General features: G+C 38.4%; 1 protein-coding gene across 1 annotated transcript; it reads left to right on the forward strand.

The window, feature by feature from the left end:
• The first annotated feature begins 21,646 nt into the window (after positions 1-21,646).
• Positions 21,647-22,375, forward strand: LOC134206291 (uncharacterized). Its single transcript, XM_062681995.1, has one exon. The coding sequence runs from the start codon at positions 21,647-21,649 to the stop codon at positions 22,373-22,375; it is 729 nt and encodes a 242-aa protein (XP_062537979.1).
• The last annotated feature ends 345 nt before the right edge of the window (positions 22,376-22,720 follow it).

Below are 22,720 nucleotides of genomic sequence, written 5' to 3' on the forward strand. Positions count from 1 at the left end.
CCTCCTTCAAGAGGGCTCAAGCCTCCCCTTCAAGAGGCCCGGAAGCCCCCTTCAAGAGGCCCAAGCCTCCTTTCAAGAGGCCCAGTTCCCTTTCAAGAGGCCTGTGCCTCCTTCAAGAGGCCCCGGGAAGCCTCCTTTCAAGAGGCCTGGAAGCCCCTCCCCTTCAAGAGGCCTCGGAAGCCTCCCTTCAAGAGGGCTCAAAGCCTTCTTTCAAGAGGCCTGGAAGCCTCCTTTCTCTGGCAGGCCTGGAAGCCTCCTTTCAAGAGGCTCGGAAGCCTCCTTTCAGGAGGCCTGGAAACCTCCTTCAAGAGGCCTCGGAAGCCTCCCTTCCAAGAGGCCTCAGCCTCCTTCAAGAGTCCCGGAAGCCTCCTTTCAAGAGGCCCAGCTTCCCTCAAGAGGCCTCAAGCCTCCTTTCAAGAGGCCTGGAAGCCTCCTTTCAAGAGGCTCGAAGTTTCCTTTCAAGATACTCGAAGTTCTCTGCAAGAGGCTCTGGAAGCCTTTCAAGAGGCTCGGAAACCTCCTTTCTGAAAGAGGCCCGGAAACCTCCTTTCAAGAGGCTCGAAGCCTCCCTTCAAGAGGCAGCCTAAACAAGCACGTGCAACATCTTTCAAGAAGGGTAGTTTGTTCCTAATAAATTGCATTAAATATACTGGCAATACATCGAGTCATATTAAAGCCATTTCAGTTTCAAAAATCAATACCATGAGGTGGTACGCCGCAAATGGTCTTCCAGCTTCCACTTTGGCCACACTGTCACCTTTCGTAGTGCGGAAAAGGTGCCCATTATGCTCAAGTGGATCAATCATTGCTGGTCTGAAATATTCCTGTTGCAGTGCAAGAGACCGACTTGTGCAAAGGGTTTTGGTTTTAGTGAGTCGAGTGTAGTTAACCCATACTCACATACGGATACGCTTGACCAATGTGCAGAAAGCAGACTATTACTATTTTCGTTACTATTTTCTAAAACAATGGAATGTCTTATACCTTGCGTTCATTTTTTTCCATTTTTAGTCCACATTTAGTCATCTTGTACCCGCTATTTGACTTATATAGTGAATAATGATAAAAACAAGCATTTTTGGCGAACTAAAATTCTTATGAGATGTCAGATTGAAGTCAGCACTTCAATGGACTACAATAGAAACGTTTTTTATCACCTCAAATTTTTGTAAGGACGTGGCTGACGCTATTGTTAATTTCAAATATTATTTATTATTAAATTTGTATTATGAAATTGGCTAATGAGTTACATTATCGTTTGATTATCATTCTTGAGTTTGTTTCAATTTCGTTTGAACTACAATCTCCGAGTTATGAATAATATAGCAAAAATATAAATTATGATGCACGTGCATCATTTAAACACACTCCACATACATTGTAGTGCATATTCTAAGTATTTAGCTTCAATCATGCAAACAAACAAAAATTGAAATTTTGTATGAAATTTTTTTCCCGTTTTTGGCAACATCCCCATTTTTGGCAACATAGTGTTGAAAAAATCGGGAAAGAACTGTATTTAAATTTATTTGAATATCGATACAGTTCGTTCTCAGACAGTTTTTCCGTACAATGCACAGTGATTTATTTCGTCGTTTTCACGATCGAAATACAAAAACTCGAAAAGTGTTGTTTTTTGATATAGGGTTTGTTCACAGAAGTTCCAAGATATTTAGGAGTGCATCTTTCGATAAAAACAGTTTGATGATTAATTTCCCTAAAAGTGAGTTGAGAAAATTATTTTTCTACCAGAATAAGATAGACACATAGTGTCTTCCGCAAAGTTGTAGCAAATTGTGATACGAGCAACTTTGCTGAACATGCCGAGTTTCTATCTCTTATATAGGGTAAAACGACCTATTATGGAGGGGTTAAGCACCGTGTCGAAACAAAATTGATTACAAAAATTCTTCGAAAATTACCTGTTGGTCGACTTCCACATTGTAGTAGTTGAATAGGATGCTCGTTAACTATAGTTTCGTAAATATTACGTCAATTGTGCTGAAATTATGTTGTTTTGTTTTTATCACAATAAAACAAACTACCGCAATAATAGGACGCAGTTGCCTATCGTTGCGATATTGTTTGAAGGCCTGTCCTATTGTTGCGGTATTGCATGTAATTCTTATGGAGAGCGATACCGCAACAATAGGACCTTAGCATTACCGCGATAATAGGCTCAAAGGATTCAAATTTTTATCGAAAAATGATGATTTTTCATCGTTTTGAACGGAATTTTGTCAAACAAAGGCTGTTTTAGTCGTTAAACCGAAGAGTTTTAGCGTACCCACAATTGTTTGCAATGGTATTATATCCAGAATGGACTTCTTTAACACTACCGTAACATTAGGGCATACCACAACGATAGGACGTTTTACCCTATAACAAACTTAAGACGTTTTATGTTTTATTTCATATTTTTCATTCTAACTCTTTCCAATGGGTTTTCCCATTTTATGTCTTTTCTAGGAAGTTGTTAAGCAAGCAAAATAACATGTTTTTGCTGAACATTGTAACATTCCATCTCATATACAACAAAAGTTATCTTCAAATTGTACATATTTTTAGAGGTATTTCCACTTATAATTACTCCCTTAATTGCAACAAGTCGCAAATTTTTTCACGATATGCTGAAAGTCGCTCATTTCAGCTTTTTAGTGATATTGAAAACTTTTATCGACAAAAGTCTTTTCGATTGCTGTGTTAAAAACTTGTAGACCCACGAAAAATCATAATGTTTGCATAACTTTGGTTTTATAAGAGATAGGAAGTTGCAATGTTCAGCAAAACATGTATTTTTGCTGGTTTGACAACAACAAATGTCAGTAGAAAGATGAAATGAGCGACTTTCAGCATATTGTGAAAAAAATTACGACTTTTTGCAATTTAGGGAGTAATTATAAGTGGAAATACCTCTAAAAATATGTATAATTTAGAGATAACTTTTGTTGTATATGAAATGGAATGTTACAATGTTCAGCAAAAACATGTTATTTTGCTTGCTTAACAACTTCTAGAAAAGACGGGAAATGGGAAAAACCATTGGAAAGAGTTAGAAAAATATGATTTTAAAGGGGTTTTTACATAAAACGACTTAAGTTTGTTATATATAAGAGATAGAGGCTCGGCATGTTCAGCAAAGTTGCTCGTATTACAATTTGCTACAACTTTGCGGAAGACACTAGAAGAGACGGAAAATGGGAAAATCATTGGAAAGAGTTAGAATGAAAAATATGATTTTGAAGGGGTTTTTACATAAAACGTCTTAAGTTTGTTATATAAAAGAGATAGAGACTCGGCATGTTCAGCAAAGTTGCTCGTATTACAATTTGCTACAACTTTGCGGAAGACACTATGTGTCTATCTCATTCTGTTGGAAAAATAATTTTCTCAACTCACTTTTAGGGATTAATCACCAAACTGTTTTTATCAAAAGATGCACTCCTAAATATCTTGAAACTTCTATGAACAAACCCTATATCAAAAATCAACACTTTTCGAGTTTTTGTATTTCGATCGTGAAAACGACGAAATAGAACACTGTTGTGCAATGGACGGTTTCTGAGATGCATTTTTTTAAATTAATTTGCTCGAAAATACATTCGACCTTTTCATAAATTACTCGAGGGTCGATTTTCTTTAAAATTAGTTTAAAATAGTCTATCTCCAATACCGAAAATATATGACAAGTTTCAATCGAATAAACTATCATCAAGTTTAGTCGGTGTGTCATTCTGCGGGGAATCCGTCATAGGGTAACCGTACTCTTAGTGGAGGTAGCACCAATAGTGGAGGTAGTGGGGTTTTAATGAGATTTATCATAAGTACACCCGATTCTTTTTTTACACGGGGGATGCGTTCAGTGTAGAAAAAGTTTTCAGTTCAAAATTTGAAAATCCGTGTAAAAAAAGTTTTATGATTTCTCGACAAATCATGCAAAATGGAGCAACTTTGCAAACATTTTGTATGGGATTTTTTTTACACGGCCGTGTAAAAAAAAATCGTGTAAAAACAGAATCGGGTGTATACCATTTACAATGGTTTCAGTTGATGCGTCGTGCATTAAATATCCTGTTAAATGCAACTTATCCAAAGATTTCGCTTGAGAAACTATTGAAAACAATGATTTTTCTTAACAAAATTGACTCCCTTGCACCTATAGTGGTGCAACTGTACCAATAGTGGCGAGTCTCATAAGAAACCAATGGATAGCACCACTATGGGAACCAAAATTAATTTTTACCGCCACTAAAGGAACAGTGTACCCATAGTGGTGCAAGCAATATAATGTAAATTTCCCACAAATATCAATTTTTGAAAAATATTTTCTTTTGTGGATCTACTAATACTTCCACTATTGGTACCGTTACCCTATGTCAAAGTACAAAATTTGGTGGGAATGTTATTAATATCTCAATTTTTTGAATATTTGTTCGTAAATTGCATCTTCTTTTTTGATCAAGTGCAAAGGATTTTTTTACTGTAGAGCTTAAGAATTGCTTACACTACGCCTATACAAATAGTTCTAGCATGTTTGCTTGGTATTTTATAGCTTTGGTAGAAACTAACACAATTTAAAAAGAAATTACACAAAATACATTTGATTTAGTTGGAGCAATATATTGCAAAATACCTCCAAGCATTACGCACCACATATAATTTGAAAAATATCTCTAATAAGATGGCCTTTATATTAGTTTCAGTTGTTATTTAATGTGTTTACAATTTTGAAAACTACTTTTTTCTTAATACAAACACTTATCATTTATGTCAATAAAGTAGATAACATTTTTAGTAAGCGGTATGTTCTGAGGAGAACATACTCATATCCAAACTTATTACGAAGCGCGACTAAAGAAAGATTTTTGTACTAAAGATTGTTCCCAATTTCCTCAGGAGATTCTTTCAAATTCTCATTGGAAATTCTTTAGAATTTACGTGGGAAATTCTTCCACACCTCCAGGTGTAATTATCCTAGAATTCCACGGAAAATACTTTTCTAATATTTATAGAAAATTCTTCCGAATTTTATTCAGATTTCCATAACATTTTAAATTTCCAGCCAAAAATCTTCCGAGTTTCTTAATGATTTTTTTCGGATTGAAAGAAATCTTTTGAGTTTTCACGGAAAATTCATCCGCATTTTTATGTGGAATGTTTTAGTATTTCGCCAAAATTGGAAATTAGGCTTCCCTCCAAGTTTTATCGAGAAATTCATCTAAATTTCCAGAGGTATGTCTTCCAATAGAAGTTGAATAGAAGTTCTGCAGAAAATTCTTAAGTTTTCACGGAAGATTCGTTTGTAAATCTCCATGGAATTCTGCCGAATATCCATTGTAAATTCATTTCCAAATTCCATATGAATGGACCAATAAATAAGCAAAAACTGCCGTTATGAAATGAGCAGATCGCGCCACCGTAGACATGTTTTGTGAGTGCAAAATGAGTTACCTTGATTGATCCATTGATTCCTAATTTCAAGAAATTCTTTTGAGGTCTAGTGACCCCAGGGTCATGAAATCTCCGTATATAGTTCTATAACCTTAATTGACACATGAAGGATAACAAACATTGGTTCAATTTAAACTGATTCTATAAATTAAAAATAAAACTTTATGAATAGAATTATTGGATTTCGTTCAATACTAGGTATCGATTTATTATATATTTATTAGAGTGGGGCGTCATGGTCATTTTTTCAAATCAATGGTTTTTCGAAGCCATTGTGGGTCCTGAACAACTGTGCAGAATTTGGGACCGATTGGTTGCTTCCTCGCTGTCCGCATCGCGTTTGAAGTTTGTAGGGCACTTTGTATTCGCGACATTTCTGCAGTACTTGGCGAATGGCGAACACCTGGTCCGTGGTGGAGCGTTCGCCCATAAAACCCGCCTGGTACTGCCCCACGAACTCCTTTGCAATTGGTGCTAGCTGACGGCATAAAATTTGGGAGAGTACCTTGTAGGCGGCGTTCAGCAATATGATTGCACGGTAGTTGCTACAATCCAGCTTATCGCCCTTTTTTAGATGACACGACACCTTCCATCCACTCCTTCCTGAACTTCCTGGAGATTCCGAGCCGGTAAAATTATGTCTTCTCTTTTCTTCATTGGCATTCCCATCCCCCACTGGGACATTGCCGCCTCGCAGCTTAGTGTTCATTAAGCACTTCCACAGTTATTAACTGCGAGGTTTCTAAGCCAAGTTACCATTTCTGCATTCGTATATCATGAGGCTAACACGATGATACTTTTATGCTCATGAAAGTCGAGACTATTTCCAATCCGAAAATTGTCTAGACCAGCACCGGGAATCGAACCCAGTCACCCTCAGCATGGCCTTGCTTTGTAGCCGTGCATCTTACCGCACGGCTAAGGATTGCTGTAAAATTATGTCCTGCGCGCGTTCTCCCAGGTCCATCACCATACCGCTATCTTCATCTGCCACATCGCCATTCAGGTGCTCTTCGTAGTGCTGCCGCCACCATTGGATCACCTCACGCTCGTTCGTAAGAAAGTTCATGTTTATGTTCTTACACATCCCGAGCAAAGTCTGAAAACATAAAGAGAGCATATAGAAAACATATTTTGATATAGATATCAAATTGAAATCATAATTTGTTTTCAAATATGAATCATCATGACTGATTACATACACGCAGAAAAAACTACGTTAAAACCAAACATATTCTTGGTAAATCCAAACATAAATTCAGTTTGTTCTGGCATCAAACATAAATATGTTTGAATCAAACATATTGTTGCATTTGAAGCGAACGAAAACTTTTTTTGAATCAAATGTGCGTTTCAAGTTGTTTCAACCAGCTAAATGTTTGAAGCAAACATGGATATTATTGTTTTGGTTCGACCACTCATAATATTTTCTTATCAATTCTACCAATTTTCATATTCTGGTAGCATTTGACTACCAGATTTCACAATTCCAAACATTCATATTTCATTTACTTACCTTTCTGTACCTGAAAAACATCCTTATCATCAATTTGGAAGCAAGAAAACATATGATTCACTCTTGCTCCTGCTCCTCTGTTGACTTCCGATCGGATCCGATCCGAACTCGAGTTTTTGTTTACTTTTGCAAGAGCGAGCGAGGGGCTGCCCACTAGTGTATGTATAAAACAAACAGAGATTTAATTTGGTTTTAAAAATAAATATGTTTGATTCAAACATATTACCATTTTGGAAATAAACATGTATATTTTTAAAGCAAATGGATGAAATTTGTATCCGTGTATTTTGATCTCATTTTGTTGTTGATTTCTAAATTATATTATCTGACATCAAACTGTGCACTTATTTTGTTATCGGAACAAATAACAAAATTAGTTTTCGATTTGCTCTCATCGATAGCAGGAATAGTTTTCGATTTTATATCACAGTAAGATTTTTCTGCTGTAAATTTTGATCTTTTAACCGTTAAAACGACCAAAAGGATATCAACCTGAGTTATCAAAATTAGGCGATTTCACAACAACAAAATTAGTTATCGATTTGCTCTCAAGCTTTGCTCGGGATATCAGACTGTGGCACGTGGCCCTTACGTGAACGGTTCAACTTCTCATAGAACTTTCGTGTGTTATTAGCGCGGTGCAGTTGCTCCGTCTCTTCACGGTCTCGATCTTCCTGTTGGCGCTTTTTCCTCCGGAAAATCAAGTTTTGTCTGTTCATATCGTGCCCCGTTCACCCTCGTGCTGTGTTGCAGCAATCTCGCCCATGCTGCATTCTTCTCTTCTACTAACTGCTCACATTCGCCGTCATACCAGTCGTTTCTCTGATCCGGGGGCACCGTGCCAAGTGCAGCGGTTGCGGTTCTACCAATGGCGGATCGAATATCTCTCCAGCCATCTTCAAGAGACGCTGCGCCTAGCTGCCCTTCCGTTGGAAGTGCCACTTCCAGCTGCTGAGCGTATTCTTGGACTACTCTACCGTCTTGTAGTCGCCCAATGTTTAGCCGCGGCGGACGACTCCGACGCGTGTTGATCACCGTCGAGAGTTTTGAGCGCAGACATACTGAAACGAGGTAGTGGTCGGATTCAATATTCGCACTGCGATAAGTGCGTACGTTCGTGATGTCGGAGAAGAATTTACCATCGATTAGAACGTGGTCGATTTGGTTTTCCGTTACTTGATTAGGTGATTTCCATGTGGCCTTGTGGATATTCTTGCGGGGGAAGAAAGTGCTTCGGACTACAATTCCGCGGGAGGCTGCAAAGTTTATGCATCGTTGGCCGTTGTTGTTCGATACGGTATGCAGACTATCCGGTCCGATGACCGGTCTATACATTTCCTCCCTTCCTACCTGTGCGTTCATGTCACCGATGACGATTTTGACGTCCCGCAGTGGGAATCCATCGTATGTCTGCTCCAGCCGGTTCCCAGCTCGTTGGTGGTGCCACAGCTTTGGGCCGCTCGATGCCTGCTTTTCCACACTTTCTGTCCTGTCCAGCAAATCTCCTGCAGCGCCACGATATCGAAGTTGCGGGGATGTAATTCATCGTAGATCATCCTGTCGCAACCTGCGAATCCTAGCGACTTCCAGTTCCATGTTCCAAGCTTCCAATCGTGATCCTTTATTCGTCGCTTAGGTCTTTGCCGATTATATCGAGTCGCATTATCTCTTTATTGTTCGTAATTATTGGTTTTCCAGGCGGCTTATTGGGCCTGCGCAAACCTCCTGTCTCGTCGGAGGGCCGTCGTGTCAGGGCTGTTTAGCGTCCCACCTAACACCAGGACTTGGGCTTGTGCGCTTAGAGCGGCACACGGTCGCTTTGGTGGGGCCTACCCTTCAAATGCCCAGGCATCAAGCTTAATCGTTATTTGTAGCTTCCGATCCCGCGTTTGCTTTACCACCTCTATTGATATTATAGTACCACCTCATTGTTGATTGATGCAAAGAATAAGAAAAAAGAAAATAATTTGTAAAAAAATCCACGGGAAAGCATATGAAGCCTTAAAACTCTTCTAAAAAATCTAAATATCAACTAAAACGGTTAAGATCGGATGACTTTCTTATCTATGTAATGAACACATTCAAATTTAAATTTTATCTCAATATTGAATAAATGTATTTATATGATATAATGACATTTTTTTTGCCACTTGTTTTTTTTTTATACCAATACAAATAACCAAGACCGCTTTTCACTATTCTCGCCTATTTCAGTGATGACATGTTAGGAAAAATAAGTTCAGAATAATCAAATTAACTACTTCTTAATTATCAATAAGGTAATGCAAGTTGAAAGGTTTTTTCAAGTAGAAATTAAAAGTGCTAAAAATCACCTTGATAAATTTTGAACTTTTGCGTGTTTCTAGTTCTGGCCAAAGATTATAATGAAAAATAAGCAACCTTCACAACTTTTTAAAAATTTTGTATGAAATTATTTTTTAAAGCATATACAATTGCCCTCATGTCGACAAGTTGAAACATGCGCTTTATACATACATATGCTTACTTTGCATATTTTAAACAAAATGTATACCATGGACCTTAAAGCACCTATACAAAACTTATATGTTATGAAAAAACATTCGAAAATACTTATACTTTCATTAGGACCTATGAATGATCCCACATCAAAAAGCTAATAACATCTGCGTTAATAAAAAGTATAAGTTCGAATATATGGCTAATGCGATGTATATTTTATTTTATAATATCATAAGGCCTGCTTCGGCGAAAAAAGTATTAAAAATCTAATAATATATAAATAATTTTTTTAAGTGTAGGTTGATTTTGATTTTCTTTCCGAAAGTAGCTTAAAATTGTCTCCTGTTTAAGAAAAACTGATAAAACAGTAGGCTTTGTTCTAGAAATTTGAAAATCAAATGCCACTTTTGTTGTATCATTTTGATATGTACTCGTATAAAAGTTACATTCCTGATTTTGATACTCTTTGACACAAAAAAATAAACTTAAATGTGATTCATTTAATTGTCTCACGGCAATATTAACAGGTAAAAATATTATGTAATTTTTTCAAAGATAGCATTTTTTCCAATTTAGGCCGATACAAATTTGAAAAAACTATTTTGTCCCCCCCCCCCTCGGATTTTTTTGACAACAAATAATATTTTGAGGAGCCAACAAAATAAAATTTGGATAATTTTGAGGATTTTCAAACCATTCTTTAACAAATCCGAGGAATTGTTTAGATTTTTCTAATTGCGCACTACGAACGAACGCACTGCGCTGAAAATTTATCAGATTTTTTTTGTATATTTCTTTATTAGGGAGACTTTCAGCCCGAGGCTGGCTCGTCTCCGGTTATCAGATTGATTACCTTCTACAGGTGACCACTCAACTTACTATTCAGGGCGGTTCATTATTTGGTTCACTTGAATATTGTTGTGGCTTCTTTAGAAATTTACATTAATTAATTAGCGTATCTCTCATAAACTCCTCGATTGGAGAAATAGGGGGCTGGGGAAGTGAAAGGTGAGTTAATAAAATGTTTACTATGCTCTGTGCTTTTTAGAGTCAATGCTCAGTAGATTAAGAATCAAAACAAGTTAAACATGACCCCTTTTCATTCTAAGGGAGATTATGGGAGGTTTGCATTCATGACGGATGGGGGAAATATAATTATCTAGAAGCTTTAATGTTTTTATAAATTATGTTTTCCGAATGTATGTATTTACGACCATGGAATTCTGTAAAAAAAATATTACTTTTTAATTCAGGGGTGACGTTTTGAGTCGTTGTTCCAACTTACCTGCGCCACACATTCTATTGCCCTGAGAGGAAAATGTGAGCAATTTCAAAACAAACAAAATAAAAATTAAAACGTCCTTCATTGATTTTCATAATCATTAAACTTATTCAACATTGAATGATTGCCTGCCGTAAAAAATTGATGAAATTAAAAACTATCATCTAGAGACCTGCTTCATCACGTAAAATAGTTGGTTTGTCTTGAAAGGCGAAAAATAAAAATGCAGGGATTGCTTTTGAAAGCCGCACTCTTCCGGGAATGGCAGTCAAAGGTGCGTTTATGAGACTTTGTTAAAAAATCAGGATTCGGCCATTTCATCTAAATTACAGCCTCCTCAACTTATCTGCATTTCAAATTGCTTAAGGTCAACCAAGTTCTTGAATTATTTAATACAATAACTTGAATACAGTACCGTGATGCTAAAATCTTTTGAGCCCTCCAAATAAAATACTTTTAGACAAAAAAATTAAAACATATTTTGCGGCAACAACAATAATGTTCGTTAGTCTTCTTCTTCTTATTGGCATTACATCCCACACTGGGACAGAGCCGCCTCGCAGCTTAGTGTCATTAAGCACATTCACAGTTATTAACTGCGATGTTTCTAAGCCATGTTACCGTTTCTGCATTCGTATACATCGAGGAGACGATGATACTTTTATGCTCCAGGAAAGTGAATTTCCAACCTGAAAATTGCCCAGATTCGCACCGGAATCGAACCCAGCCATCAGATGGCTTGCTGTACGCGCGTCTTACCGCACGGCAGGAGGGCCTCATTTCGTTAGTCAGATGGACCTTTAATTATTGTTGTTAAACCGTACATAACTTTTGCTATAAAAAACAGATTTTGAGACACAAAGCACAATATAAGCTAAGCTTTCTATCTATTAATTAATATTCAAAATCGGTAATTGCAAACCTAGCGTAAAAATAGTTTTCAAAAATAAATCCAAGATGGCGGTCAATTCAATATATCCCATTATCAAATTAGGATCATTCTTTCCAACGATATGTTAATCTCTAAGATCGGTTGAGCAACACAGTTTTTGTAAGTCAAGAATCGACAAAAATCGAACCGAAAAGTAATTTCGTGTATAACTAACGAGGGGTTTATATTTCTGAAGAATTTAACTCGGATCTTCAATATAGGCCGAAACTTTTCTTCGCAACTTTTTCAATATAACTCGCCGAAAATTTTCTGAATGAACATAAATTAAGGCATTTTATTGAACCTCGTGCAAATAGCACCCCAGTCTCAGCGAGAATTACTCTCGTAATAAAATCGTTAAGAATGTGCAGCTTGTATTGAATCCAGTTTGTCCCCTGCCTCAAACATTTAATAAAAAGGAATATATGAAACAGGTTGATCGTAAAAGGCAGTTTGTTCATAGTCACGCACGGTAACTCATTTTTCAGACAATAACACATATCAATATTCATCCGATTTTTAAAAACGTGGTACGCTGGAAAGGGTATTCAAAGTCCTACATTATCGGATTCTCGAACAAATTGATGTTTCGGGAGGAGCAGGTTGTTGGCCCAAGATTCCCTATCTACCGAGAGTGGGCTACCATCTCAGGAATAGCTTTCGGGGAATAGCATTTCATACTCAGCCACGATACCAGAAGACGCTGTTGGAGCCGCACTCCTGTAAACAGACGCTCATATTTGTTTCAAATTTGATAGCTTAGAAAGATATGAGATATTTTTGTTTCGTAATGTTCATTTCTAGATCAAAAGCAAAAAATAAAACAAAATTCAACACACAATTCGAGCCTCCATCTACCAACTCATTGTCCAGCAGAGTGATATTGTTTGCTGATATACGAACTTTTCTTGTGTAAATAGCATGCAGAGGCACCCGGACGAGTGTTTTCCACACCTCTCCATCCCATTCATAACCCCACAAGATTGCTACTCTGCAATCATCATCGTGGTCGTCGTCGTCGTAAACTTATAACGGAATAACTCCGCTGCTCTGCTCTACGCTTGCCTGGTCTGTCCTGGCCATGTTGGAAGTTGGTCGCCTTCCCCAACGGGCAAGGACAACATCGGCAACCGAATGAACGACGACTATGACGCCGATGTAGAAGAAGAACAAGTTCTCCGCCTCGCATCCGACGGCCTCGGTGCCAACCGGAGAAGCTATTCGGTTTATGGGTTTTGGGTTTTGGTTGAACATTTTCCGAGAAAAGAGGGTGGAAAGACGGCGATGCTGCCGAACACAAAAGAGCCAAACCGGCCAAGGCAAGTACCGTACATGGTACCGTCAACAGCAAGACCAAGTAGAAGATGATGATGATAAAGGGTGATCCTGATGATAGCCGTTGTTAGAAGGTGGTGGCTTTTTTCAGATCTACGGTTCGAGGAGAGGGTGGAACCCTGGACCACACTCTACAATAGTACGAGCGGTGAACTGATGATGGTCAAGCGGTTAAGGGTGTGCGGGATGAGCTGTTGATTTTCTTGGTTAAAATTAATACTACATTCCGGTCGGTGAAGTATCATTGAGGGACTATACCAATTCTTGAAAATTGACATCAATTTCATAATAAAAAGAAGACATTTTCAACATAGAGAAATACAAACATAATTCATCAAACTACATTTTAGTGATTAGTTTGATTTAAGGCACATAACGCACAAAACGTAGCAAGTCGTGTGAACAGAGTGGCAGGTTCGTTTCATTCTCTAAGAATTAAGATTCACACAAATCAGCTCTACGGAACTTCATCTCGAATCCGTAAAAATGTCATACTGGATACCCTTGAGCGCAGCCGTAACAGCACAAGAGTGAGCGAGAAAGAGAGAACCCACACTGATCTCCGGGTATTAAATATATTTTTTTAGATTTTAGAGAAAAAACGGTAGTTGTTTTAAATGAGGACGAACGTTGTTTAAAAATACATCGTCGAATGTGTGTTGGGCTGGACGTTGAGGGGGAGGATAGATTGGGGATGGATGGGACGGCATGTGCCATATCAGGTGTATTATAGTTTTCCTTACCATGATTTCAGAGCAATTTTCGCAGAGCTGTGGAGCGGAGGGGAAACTAGCAGAAGTTGCTGTGAGCTTTTCAATTTTCATCTTCATTTGCCATCGGGTGGAACATGAGGTTGCATTCGCTGCGTTGTTCCAGGCGTATGCGCCCGACCAGTCAGTCAGGCACAGGAAACTATTTTGTGGTGCGCTATAAGCTCGTGTTTCTTTTTATGCAATTAATCCTCAAAATATATAAGGCATTGAGGGGTAAATGAATCGTGGCAATTTTCAATTATCGCCAAGAAGCTTTAATTCAATGAAAACGGGGATTTAAAAATGACGTACGACGATCTCATTCACAATATGGATCAGAATTTTTTTTTTCGAAAAATTGAAACATTCTGCATTTTATCAAATATTACATTGGTGGCAATATTTCATATTATCTTTTGTGCACGGTTCCAACCCCAATTGTCGTTTAACTTTATCGTATCTTTTAGGATGATATCATCCACACAATGTTCATCAACTGATCTTCTCGCTGATAGTACCAACTCATCCCTTGCATCAATCTGCCCCATGGTACCCTACGGTTTTGTGAGTGAAAATTAGTTTTACATCGGCTAAACACAATGGCTGGTGAGTACGCTATCTGACAGGCATGATTTATTTAGTTTGACGGCTGTTGTGTTCTTGCTACTAATTAGGGATATGGTTTAGCGGAAGGAATTATGAATAATCAGTTCAATTGAATGTAAGAGCGAGTTAGGTTTTAATACAATGTCCTAATCTTTCATTTTCCATGGATTAAACGCATGAGCTTATACGAATTCGAGCAAATTACCACCGGTTGAACAGACTTAAAACTAGTTATTTATTGCGAAAGTTATGAATCGTTTATAAAGTGTGTTACTTTTGGCTGTATATTAATCTGCTCGAGTTTCCCTCTAGGGTTCCAGTTCTGATTCCATCCTTCGCGTGCAACGAGCTTGTGTGTAGCCTTCAACGAAATTGTCTACTCATGAACATTGGTATCGCTATCTTTTCTCCAGATATTCGAACTAAGTAGAAATCTAAGCCACTAAAGTACACTTATATCTGCCGTATTTTGTAACACTTTCTGAAGGCCTCATTAAAACTTTGATAGAATGCATCCTCTGTATCGTTCAGGCATCAAGCTTATCGTTATTTGTGGCTGCTTCCCGATCACCATGAAGTCAATCCCACGTTTTGTTTTGACACCACCTCTATTGTTGATTGATTTTGCATAAAGAATATGAAAAAAAAGATAATTTATAAAAAAAAATCCACGGGGAAGCATATGAAGCCATTTTGAAAACTCTTCTAAAAAATCTAAAAGCAATTCAACTAAAAACGGTTAGCAGATCGGGATTGACTTTTCTTATACTATGTAATAAGCCCATCATTTCAATTTACAATTGTTTTCAGTAATGTTGCACTCTATTCATAGTGCACGTAAGACAAGCCCAACCACGTGATGCTTTCGAGAGGAAATTTAAAATTTCTCCATATGCTTTCCCATGGAGATTTTAATATCATTTTCTGTTTCTTCTTCTTCATGTTACATCAAATCACCAATAGTCGATGTGGTTCCGGAATTAAATTGTCGATGAGTCGCACTACATAAAAACGGTGTCAGGCCATTATGCCGAAAGACGTTAGGCCGAAGTCCATTATGCCGAATGAGAAGAAAGAAGCAAAAGGGAGAAATGAAAAGTTCGTCCTTCACTTTATCCCTTCTTCCTTCTTGGTTCTTTCTTTTTCTTTTATTTTCTCCATCTTTCTTATTAGCTCTTCTTTCTTTCTTCCTTCTTTCTTCTTCTTTCTGTCTTCATCCTTCTTTTCCTGTTTTCCTTCTTCTTCATTCTTTCTTCTTTCTTCTTATCTTTTCCTTCCTTCTTTTTCCTTCTTCCACGAACAGGTTGCATTTACCTTGCAGCATACTGGTGCACTTATCCTTAAGGTGCATTTCCACCGGCAATCCATTTCTTTTCCTTTTGGAATTAACGAAAGACCAAACTGCTTCGGGTTCCTACGGAGGTTCGACTGTGTAGGGTCACGTATCGCTAGTAGAGAAAACGGTTGTACAGACGATAACTGTTACTCGCTTGAGAGAATACCCACTTTAATAATGGGCAAATAGATTGACAGTGACTACGTAAAGCTTTGTTACCTTGCTCGTTCCAACTGACGTAATCAGGAAATCGAAAACGGTTCACGCTGCTTCATAAAATTTGAATTTTTATTTTGAGGCTTAAAAAATACAGGTCTGTTGAGAATGTTGATCTTTAGTAAGTCTTAATTTGACAAGAAAGGTGGTTTGGATTCAGCTCATTTTGTTGTTTTCATGAAAAATTAATGTTGTTTATTGTAATACAGGAATGAAAATACTCGATTCACGAGCACAAAAAATACACTTTAAGGACTGCCGCATAGTCATTTATCCTAAAATACCTCGTGAAGCTTCGAATATTTCTTCGGTTTTTCTTTTGTAACTCTCAAAGACGTTTACACGTCTGGAGAGTGGACGTCTACGTTCTAACTAGTTCACCTCGTAGGATAAGTCTCAAGGTCGGAAATCAACCTGCTTTAGGGAACACACGGACGATACGAAGCGGACTATACCTACTAGTCAATATCAACCACTTGCATGCCTAGGACTATGTACTTCAATGAAAAAGAAGAATAGTGAGATACATTTTCTTTTGTTTTATTTATTTTTTCATCTTACTTTTAGGATTAGTTTAGGTTGCGACCGATCGGAGAAGGTGGCGCCCTTTCGGTGTCATGCGGAGAACGTACTCCCAACATACCTTACATATCTCGGGAAGATGTCGCCTCGACGGTATGAAGGCTTTGCAGGGTGACTTTGAAATAGCTGCCTGGTCTGGGGTATCGACAGCAGCTGGAGTTTGATCTGTCCTGGTCGCGTGGGCCGACCGGATGCGAGAAGGACTTATGGTGCTTTGCGCCGTCCGCTGACTGTAGGGCCCAATGCCTGCAAGGATCTCAAGGGTATCTGCTGCGAATTTTCGTCGGATGTACAGTCTGACGCTCCAGACGGGACTTTCCCAGTACTCAACGGGTCGCCGGACGTGGTGGTCAACGTGTGCGATGAACGGGGACTTCCGATTGCGATAACCGCCGACTGTTGCCGTGGGCGATTCGGGGCTAGCCTCTTCGGAACAGCAGTTGACGAGGAACATCCACCTGGCAATCTAACAATGCCTTAATGACGGTTACGGCGCCCTTGATTGCGGTGTCTCGTAACAAACGACGGGACAATTCCCGAGGGAGTCGTCTTTGGACGATCACTACTCCGGTTATTTACCCGGCCGCCGACTTGTCCAGCTGTTTTCGTACGTACTTCCAAACGAGTGCGAGTAAAGAGTTTCCGCGATTCACGTGGTTCGTATAGCGTCGATGAGGTACGTCCATCTGCTTCGAATGATAAAACACGACTCTCCCTGTTTCAACAGTTGTTTTCTCCTCCCTTGCTTTTTTACTTTTTTTCACCACCGGATATGAGGTGGCGACCGTGGTAGCTCGCCCGAGGGTTGCGAGTCGTTGTTTTTGATTGTTACTTTACGTTACACGTTTAAAGTTGAATAATCATTAAAAAGTTTGTTTATGCGATGATTCTACTCATTTTGTACTACATGCGAAGTATTACAGGGCTTGGTTTATACTATCGTTAGTGTTTTTAGTGCAAGTGGATAGTTTGACTAATACATTGTTGTCGTATTCGGTAGCACTTTTTTGGTTTCTGTGCGATGGTAAAATCAATCACAAATCTCAATCATCGAGCCCTCCTGCGCGATCAATCTCGTTTACAAATTTGAAGGAATGCATCACGCCTGAGTTTTTCATGTTGATTCTCCGGCTAACCACCCATTTGCCAAACATAATTATTACGCTACAAAAAGTGTTGAAAATCAATTTGGGGGTAATTTATTGTTTGTCACTGTTTTATAGGAGGAGAACAGAATAAAGCCTACGATAATTCAATTCAACCATAACTTTTGAGGTGCTGAATCAAGTGCGTTTCTACTCATGATTGATTGGAAACGTTCATGAGTTTTGAGATTTTGAGATTCTTCCAACACTTGCGAGTAGAAAGTGGAAACATCTTGTCAAAAAGATGTTCTCGAATAATATTGCTTTCCTTATTTTTCGTTTAGAGAGCAAATTCACAAATTATTACCACTATTGTAATGTTCAAAATCTGTATAAAATCTGTTAATTTCCAAAGAATCTGTAATCTATATATACAGATTCTTGCTTTAAAAAAGGCTCAAAATCTGTATCATTACAGAAAAATCTGTATATGTGGCAACACTGCCGTAGCTTTCACATTCGAACAGGTTGGATGAGTGACGGATTAGATGGCGTTGGTGTTGGTGCAATCCAAAAGTGCATCAGGCAGAGAATAAGAAGAACAGCTAGGGTACTTGCCTGCGAGGAGGTGCACCCCAGTTCAGAACGTCGTCGTTTGAATGCCCCTTGGAAACCCTAGTTAGGGACTGTTTAATGTAAAAGATAAAGTATCAGCATCGAGCTCATCTACAGAAACGGTTTTTCATCGAAGCGACGAGAAATAGTGGCTATTAAAACGACCAGCGAAAAAAAATCTAAGAAATTCGGCTTCATTATGGCTTATATCGCATGAGCCTTGTTAATAAATACTTTACGTTAAATATCAACTGAGCTTAAATTTCAAATTTAGATATTTTATTTTATAAGACTATTTCTTTTATAAGAGTGGTAAAATATTCAAGATTTTTATGAAAATAAAAATAGTGAAAATTGATGGAGCAGAAGGGGCAATAGCCCCCTCTAGGCATCAGGACTACTTACGCCAATGAGTCAAATCTGTTATATTTAAAAAATTAAGTATGTGTAGAAAATATTAAATATGGATCTGGCTTCTCTGAAACTTCAGTTTAGGCTATAAATAACTACTTCCTGTAAGCACAACTTAATACGGTGGTGTTTCGGTTGAAGAATTCCGCTATCACTACACCTCAGGGACTATATCGGAAAAATTAGCATCTATTGAAATCTATTGAAAAATGATTAAATATATAAACAATATATCATATAGCATATGTAATGAAAATTAAAATAAAATATATACTTGATAAGAAGCAATGTGATTAGTATAAAATAAAAGTAATAAATATTTAGAATATAATGTATTAAATACCTTGGTGAGGCGATCACAACTAAAAATTGCTTTTGTTCTACAATGTATTTCTTAGGCAGAAAGAGAGCATAGAGAGCGAGCAGAAGAACTCCTGAGCGCTCTAATGTTCACACTTTCTGGCACCGTGGAGCTCATCCTCAACTTCTTTGATGCTTCCGACCCCGTGAAGAACATGGTCAAAAAACTGTTCTTCCTATTTTGACTCCTCTCCTGAAGCAGCTAGCTTCAAAAATGCCCCTCCTCCTCGAAGGTCATTTATATCCTTCGATGGCTAACTTAGTCAATAAGAGTAACATGATTTCGATTCTACAGTGGAACTGGCAAGTATTCTTCCAAAATCAGATATTTTCAAATTTTTAAAATTACAATTGCTTCATGCGAAACTTGGCTAACACCAGATGTGAACCTTTATTTTCCTGATTTCAACATAATCCGCCGCGATCGGGCAGATCGATATGGAGGGTGCGTTTAGGGATAAAAAACAGCACTCATTCTATAGAGTCGATCTTGCGCCGATGTCTGGCACCGAAGCATATCAGGTGACTATTCGAAAAAAAGACTTCATTATCGCCTCGATATATCTTCCTCCAAACACCGCTATATCTCGTAGAGATCTCTAGCACATCTGCTCGGTTATGCCCGAGCCACGGTTGCTCGTGGGAGATTTTAACTCACAGGCCCCGGAACAGGCTGGGGGGAACTGTACGACGGCAACCGTTCATCAATGATATACGACCTCTGCGACGACTTTAATATGTCAATTTTGAATACAGGAGAAGTTACACGAGTGCCTCCTTCAGCAAGAGATAGCCGTCTAAATTTTTCCATTTGTTCGAGCTCATTATCGTTAGACTGTACTTGTAAGGTGGTCCAAGATCCCCATGGTAGTGATCATTTGCCGATCGAAGTCTCGATTTCCAATGGACGTAATCAATCTGTTTCTATCACAAAGCACATCCATTGGGGGAAATATGGGGAGGCCATCATTGATGGCATACAGTCGATAGAAACACTTCCTCCACGACAAGAGTACGAGTTTCTATCCAAGTTGATCCTTGACAGTGCTCTTCAGGCACAACGCCGGCTGATGCCAGGAGCTTCGGTTCGTAGAAACCGCACAGTCCGTGGTGGGACACCGCGTGCACACAACTCTATCGTGAGAAATCCTTCGCGTTTAAGGTGACTCGGGAAGCACTACACACCGTGTCATTTTTCCTATCTTTTGTCTCTTTCTCGCATTATCACCTCGTAACTTTGGTGCAGCGTATTTCGGTTTGGAGTTGTTTGATGTAACTGTAAATGTATCAGCATGTAGATTGCGAGTAAGCACGCTCCGCTGATAATTTTCATAATCATATTTGTTGTAGAAAAAATTAAGCATTCAATGATAAAAAATAATGACGATTTGATGATTGTTCGTGCTTCCCGTATCCGTAAGGAATTTCGGAAACACGGATTGATCGTACTTCACAAACGATACATCGAGCTCGAGATCCAGTTCAAGAAACTGGGGTGGCATTGTGCATCTCGAATCGAATCACTCGATTCGTACGTTCTTGCATTCGTTTCGAAAAAAATGCGGCATTATGTATTTCGTTCGACTTCATTCAGTCGCAGTACAAGATTTCGAATGGTGCTGTACTAGCTCAATAAGTATGTTCTGTCAAACGAAATGTAAACAGAGAGAATAAGAGATAGCTGTCTCCGTGTTTTGTATGCCGCCCGCTGGAGAGACAACCTTCAGCGCATGGCGAAAGTAGTAAACAGAGAGAATAAGAGTAATTTCATCTGCGTGTAGCATGTTGCCTGTTGGAAAGGCATCCTTCAGGGCATGAATTGGCAGTTAATTTATAAACAAGCAAATTGTGCTCAATGACTCAAAAGGAATATTATTTATTGAGCAGTTGCAACCGATTAAAACATTATGCCGATACGATATGTTTTGTAAATTGAGATATTGTTACGACACAAATTATAAGTTTTATGTTTATTCGAGTGTATGCCACAGAACCAATTTTGAGCTAATTTAAAGCTAAAGAAGGATTCGATAATAAATTTCTTTGATGTTTCCATGTGTTTTAGTTAAATGCACTTGGGTTATTTCTTGCGCGTTTTTTTTTTTATTTAACTCAACTATTTTTACGTAGATTTTGGTATATACACATTTTTACGCAGATTTTCTCCATCGATTTCACGTGGTTTATCGCTATCGTCATAAAATACGTGGAAACTGCAAAAAAAAAAAGATTTTGATTGAAGTCGTTTTTACGCGGATTTCGGGATAACTAGAAATTGCATATTGGCTAGAAACTTTAAAAGTAGGTATACTAAATTCAACTGTCATCAACAGTGGTAGAATGAGGTGATATAGTACCAGTGCGCATTTGAAGCGAAAATAACGCAATTTTGCAATTAGTAAAAACCGTCATTTGTTGTCTACCGATGAGTTGCATCATATATATTGCGTGGAACCTTTTTGTTGCTGGTCAATGAGCTTCTATTGCCGAGGAGTCAAGCAATTTCTCGACTCAAGATCATCGTTTGCCGCCATTGCTTTGTTGTTGCTGCTGCTGTTGTGGTGCCTGTAGTTCTGCTATACATTGGGACTTCTACTGTTAACATCATTGTATGTATTTGTTGTGAGAACGCCAAAGCATTGCAACAGTACATGAGTCAACTGTGGTTACGCAGCAAAGCGAACGAGATGTCAAACGCTAGGCGTAAGGAGAGCGTTCACAGCAATTCTCCTTCTAGTGAGATCTCCAACAATGAACTGGCTCGTTTAATCACCAACCAAGGTAAAGCAATGCAGGATGAAGTAAACAAACTTCGAAGCGATTTGCGCGAAGAGATATCCAGAGCACTAACTGAAATAAAAGCAGATCTGGCTGAAGTTGACTCGAAGTTAGGTTGTATGCAGAAGGATGTCAACGATAACTCTGAGGCAATCGCAAGGTCGAATTTATCGAATGATTTAATCATCAGTGGCGTCCCGTATACTGAGAACGAAGATCTTCTACACTACTTCCGATGCTGGTGCAAAATTATGGGCTATGCTGAAAACTCTGTTCCATTGGTGGATATACGCCGGTTAACCAGATCACCGCCAAAAGTTGGAAACAGCTATTTCATCTTGTTGCAATTTGCTATAACCAACCAACGAAATGATTTTTTCTTAAGCTATCTGCGGAATCACTCTCTGAATCTGAATCAAATTGGATTTCAAACCAGTAAGCGGGTTTATGTTAATGAGAATCTGACACCAACCACGAGGAAAATCAAATCTATGGCAATCGAAATGCGGAAAGCCGGGAAGTTAGTAAGAGTGTCTTCACGTGATGGGCAGATTATTGTCAAAGTCAAAGAAGGTGAAAGGGACGTGATCATAAAAACAGAGGAGGACTTGCGACGAGTTGGGAATGCTGACAGTTAAACCTATCCTATTTAAAGATCTCTATCCTTTCATGCCTATCCTTTTTGATTCCTTTGTATCCCGTCCTAAAAGTTTGTGTTGTTTGACAACAAGTTAGTAGCACTTTTTTTTGTTAGTATGTTTTATTAGTTTGTCGGTAAATATTTCTTTTGCTTTTAGAAATGTTTAAATATTGTCTTTGTTTTGTGTTATGAGTAGCTTCAAATGGTGTATGTATAAATTTGTAGTATTTGTGTTGTGCAAAATATGCTAGAAGAAAAAATATTGTTACTAGAAGCGAAATGTAAACATGTTTTCTTGGGCAGGGTCAATCTTTGCGAGAATGGCTAATATGCGTTACCGGTA

This window comes from Armigeres subalbatus, chromosome 1 (assembly GCF_024139115.2).
Source record: "Armigeres subalbatus isolate Guangzhou_Male chromosome 1, GZ_Asu_2, whole genome shotgun sequence".
NCBI classification, from domain to species: Eukaryota; Metazoa; Arthropoda; class Insecta; order Diptera; family Culicidae; genus Armigeres; species Armigeres subalbatus.

Bases quoted from the DNA above. Each gene is read 5' to 3' on its own strand.
- LOC134206291 (XM_062681995.1), top strand. From the start codon at position 21,647: ATGTCAAACGCTAGGCGTAAGGAGAGCGTTCACAGCAATTCTCCTTCT.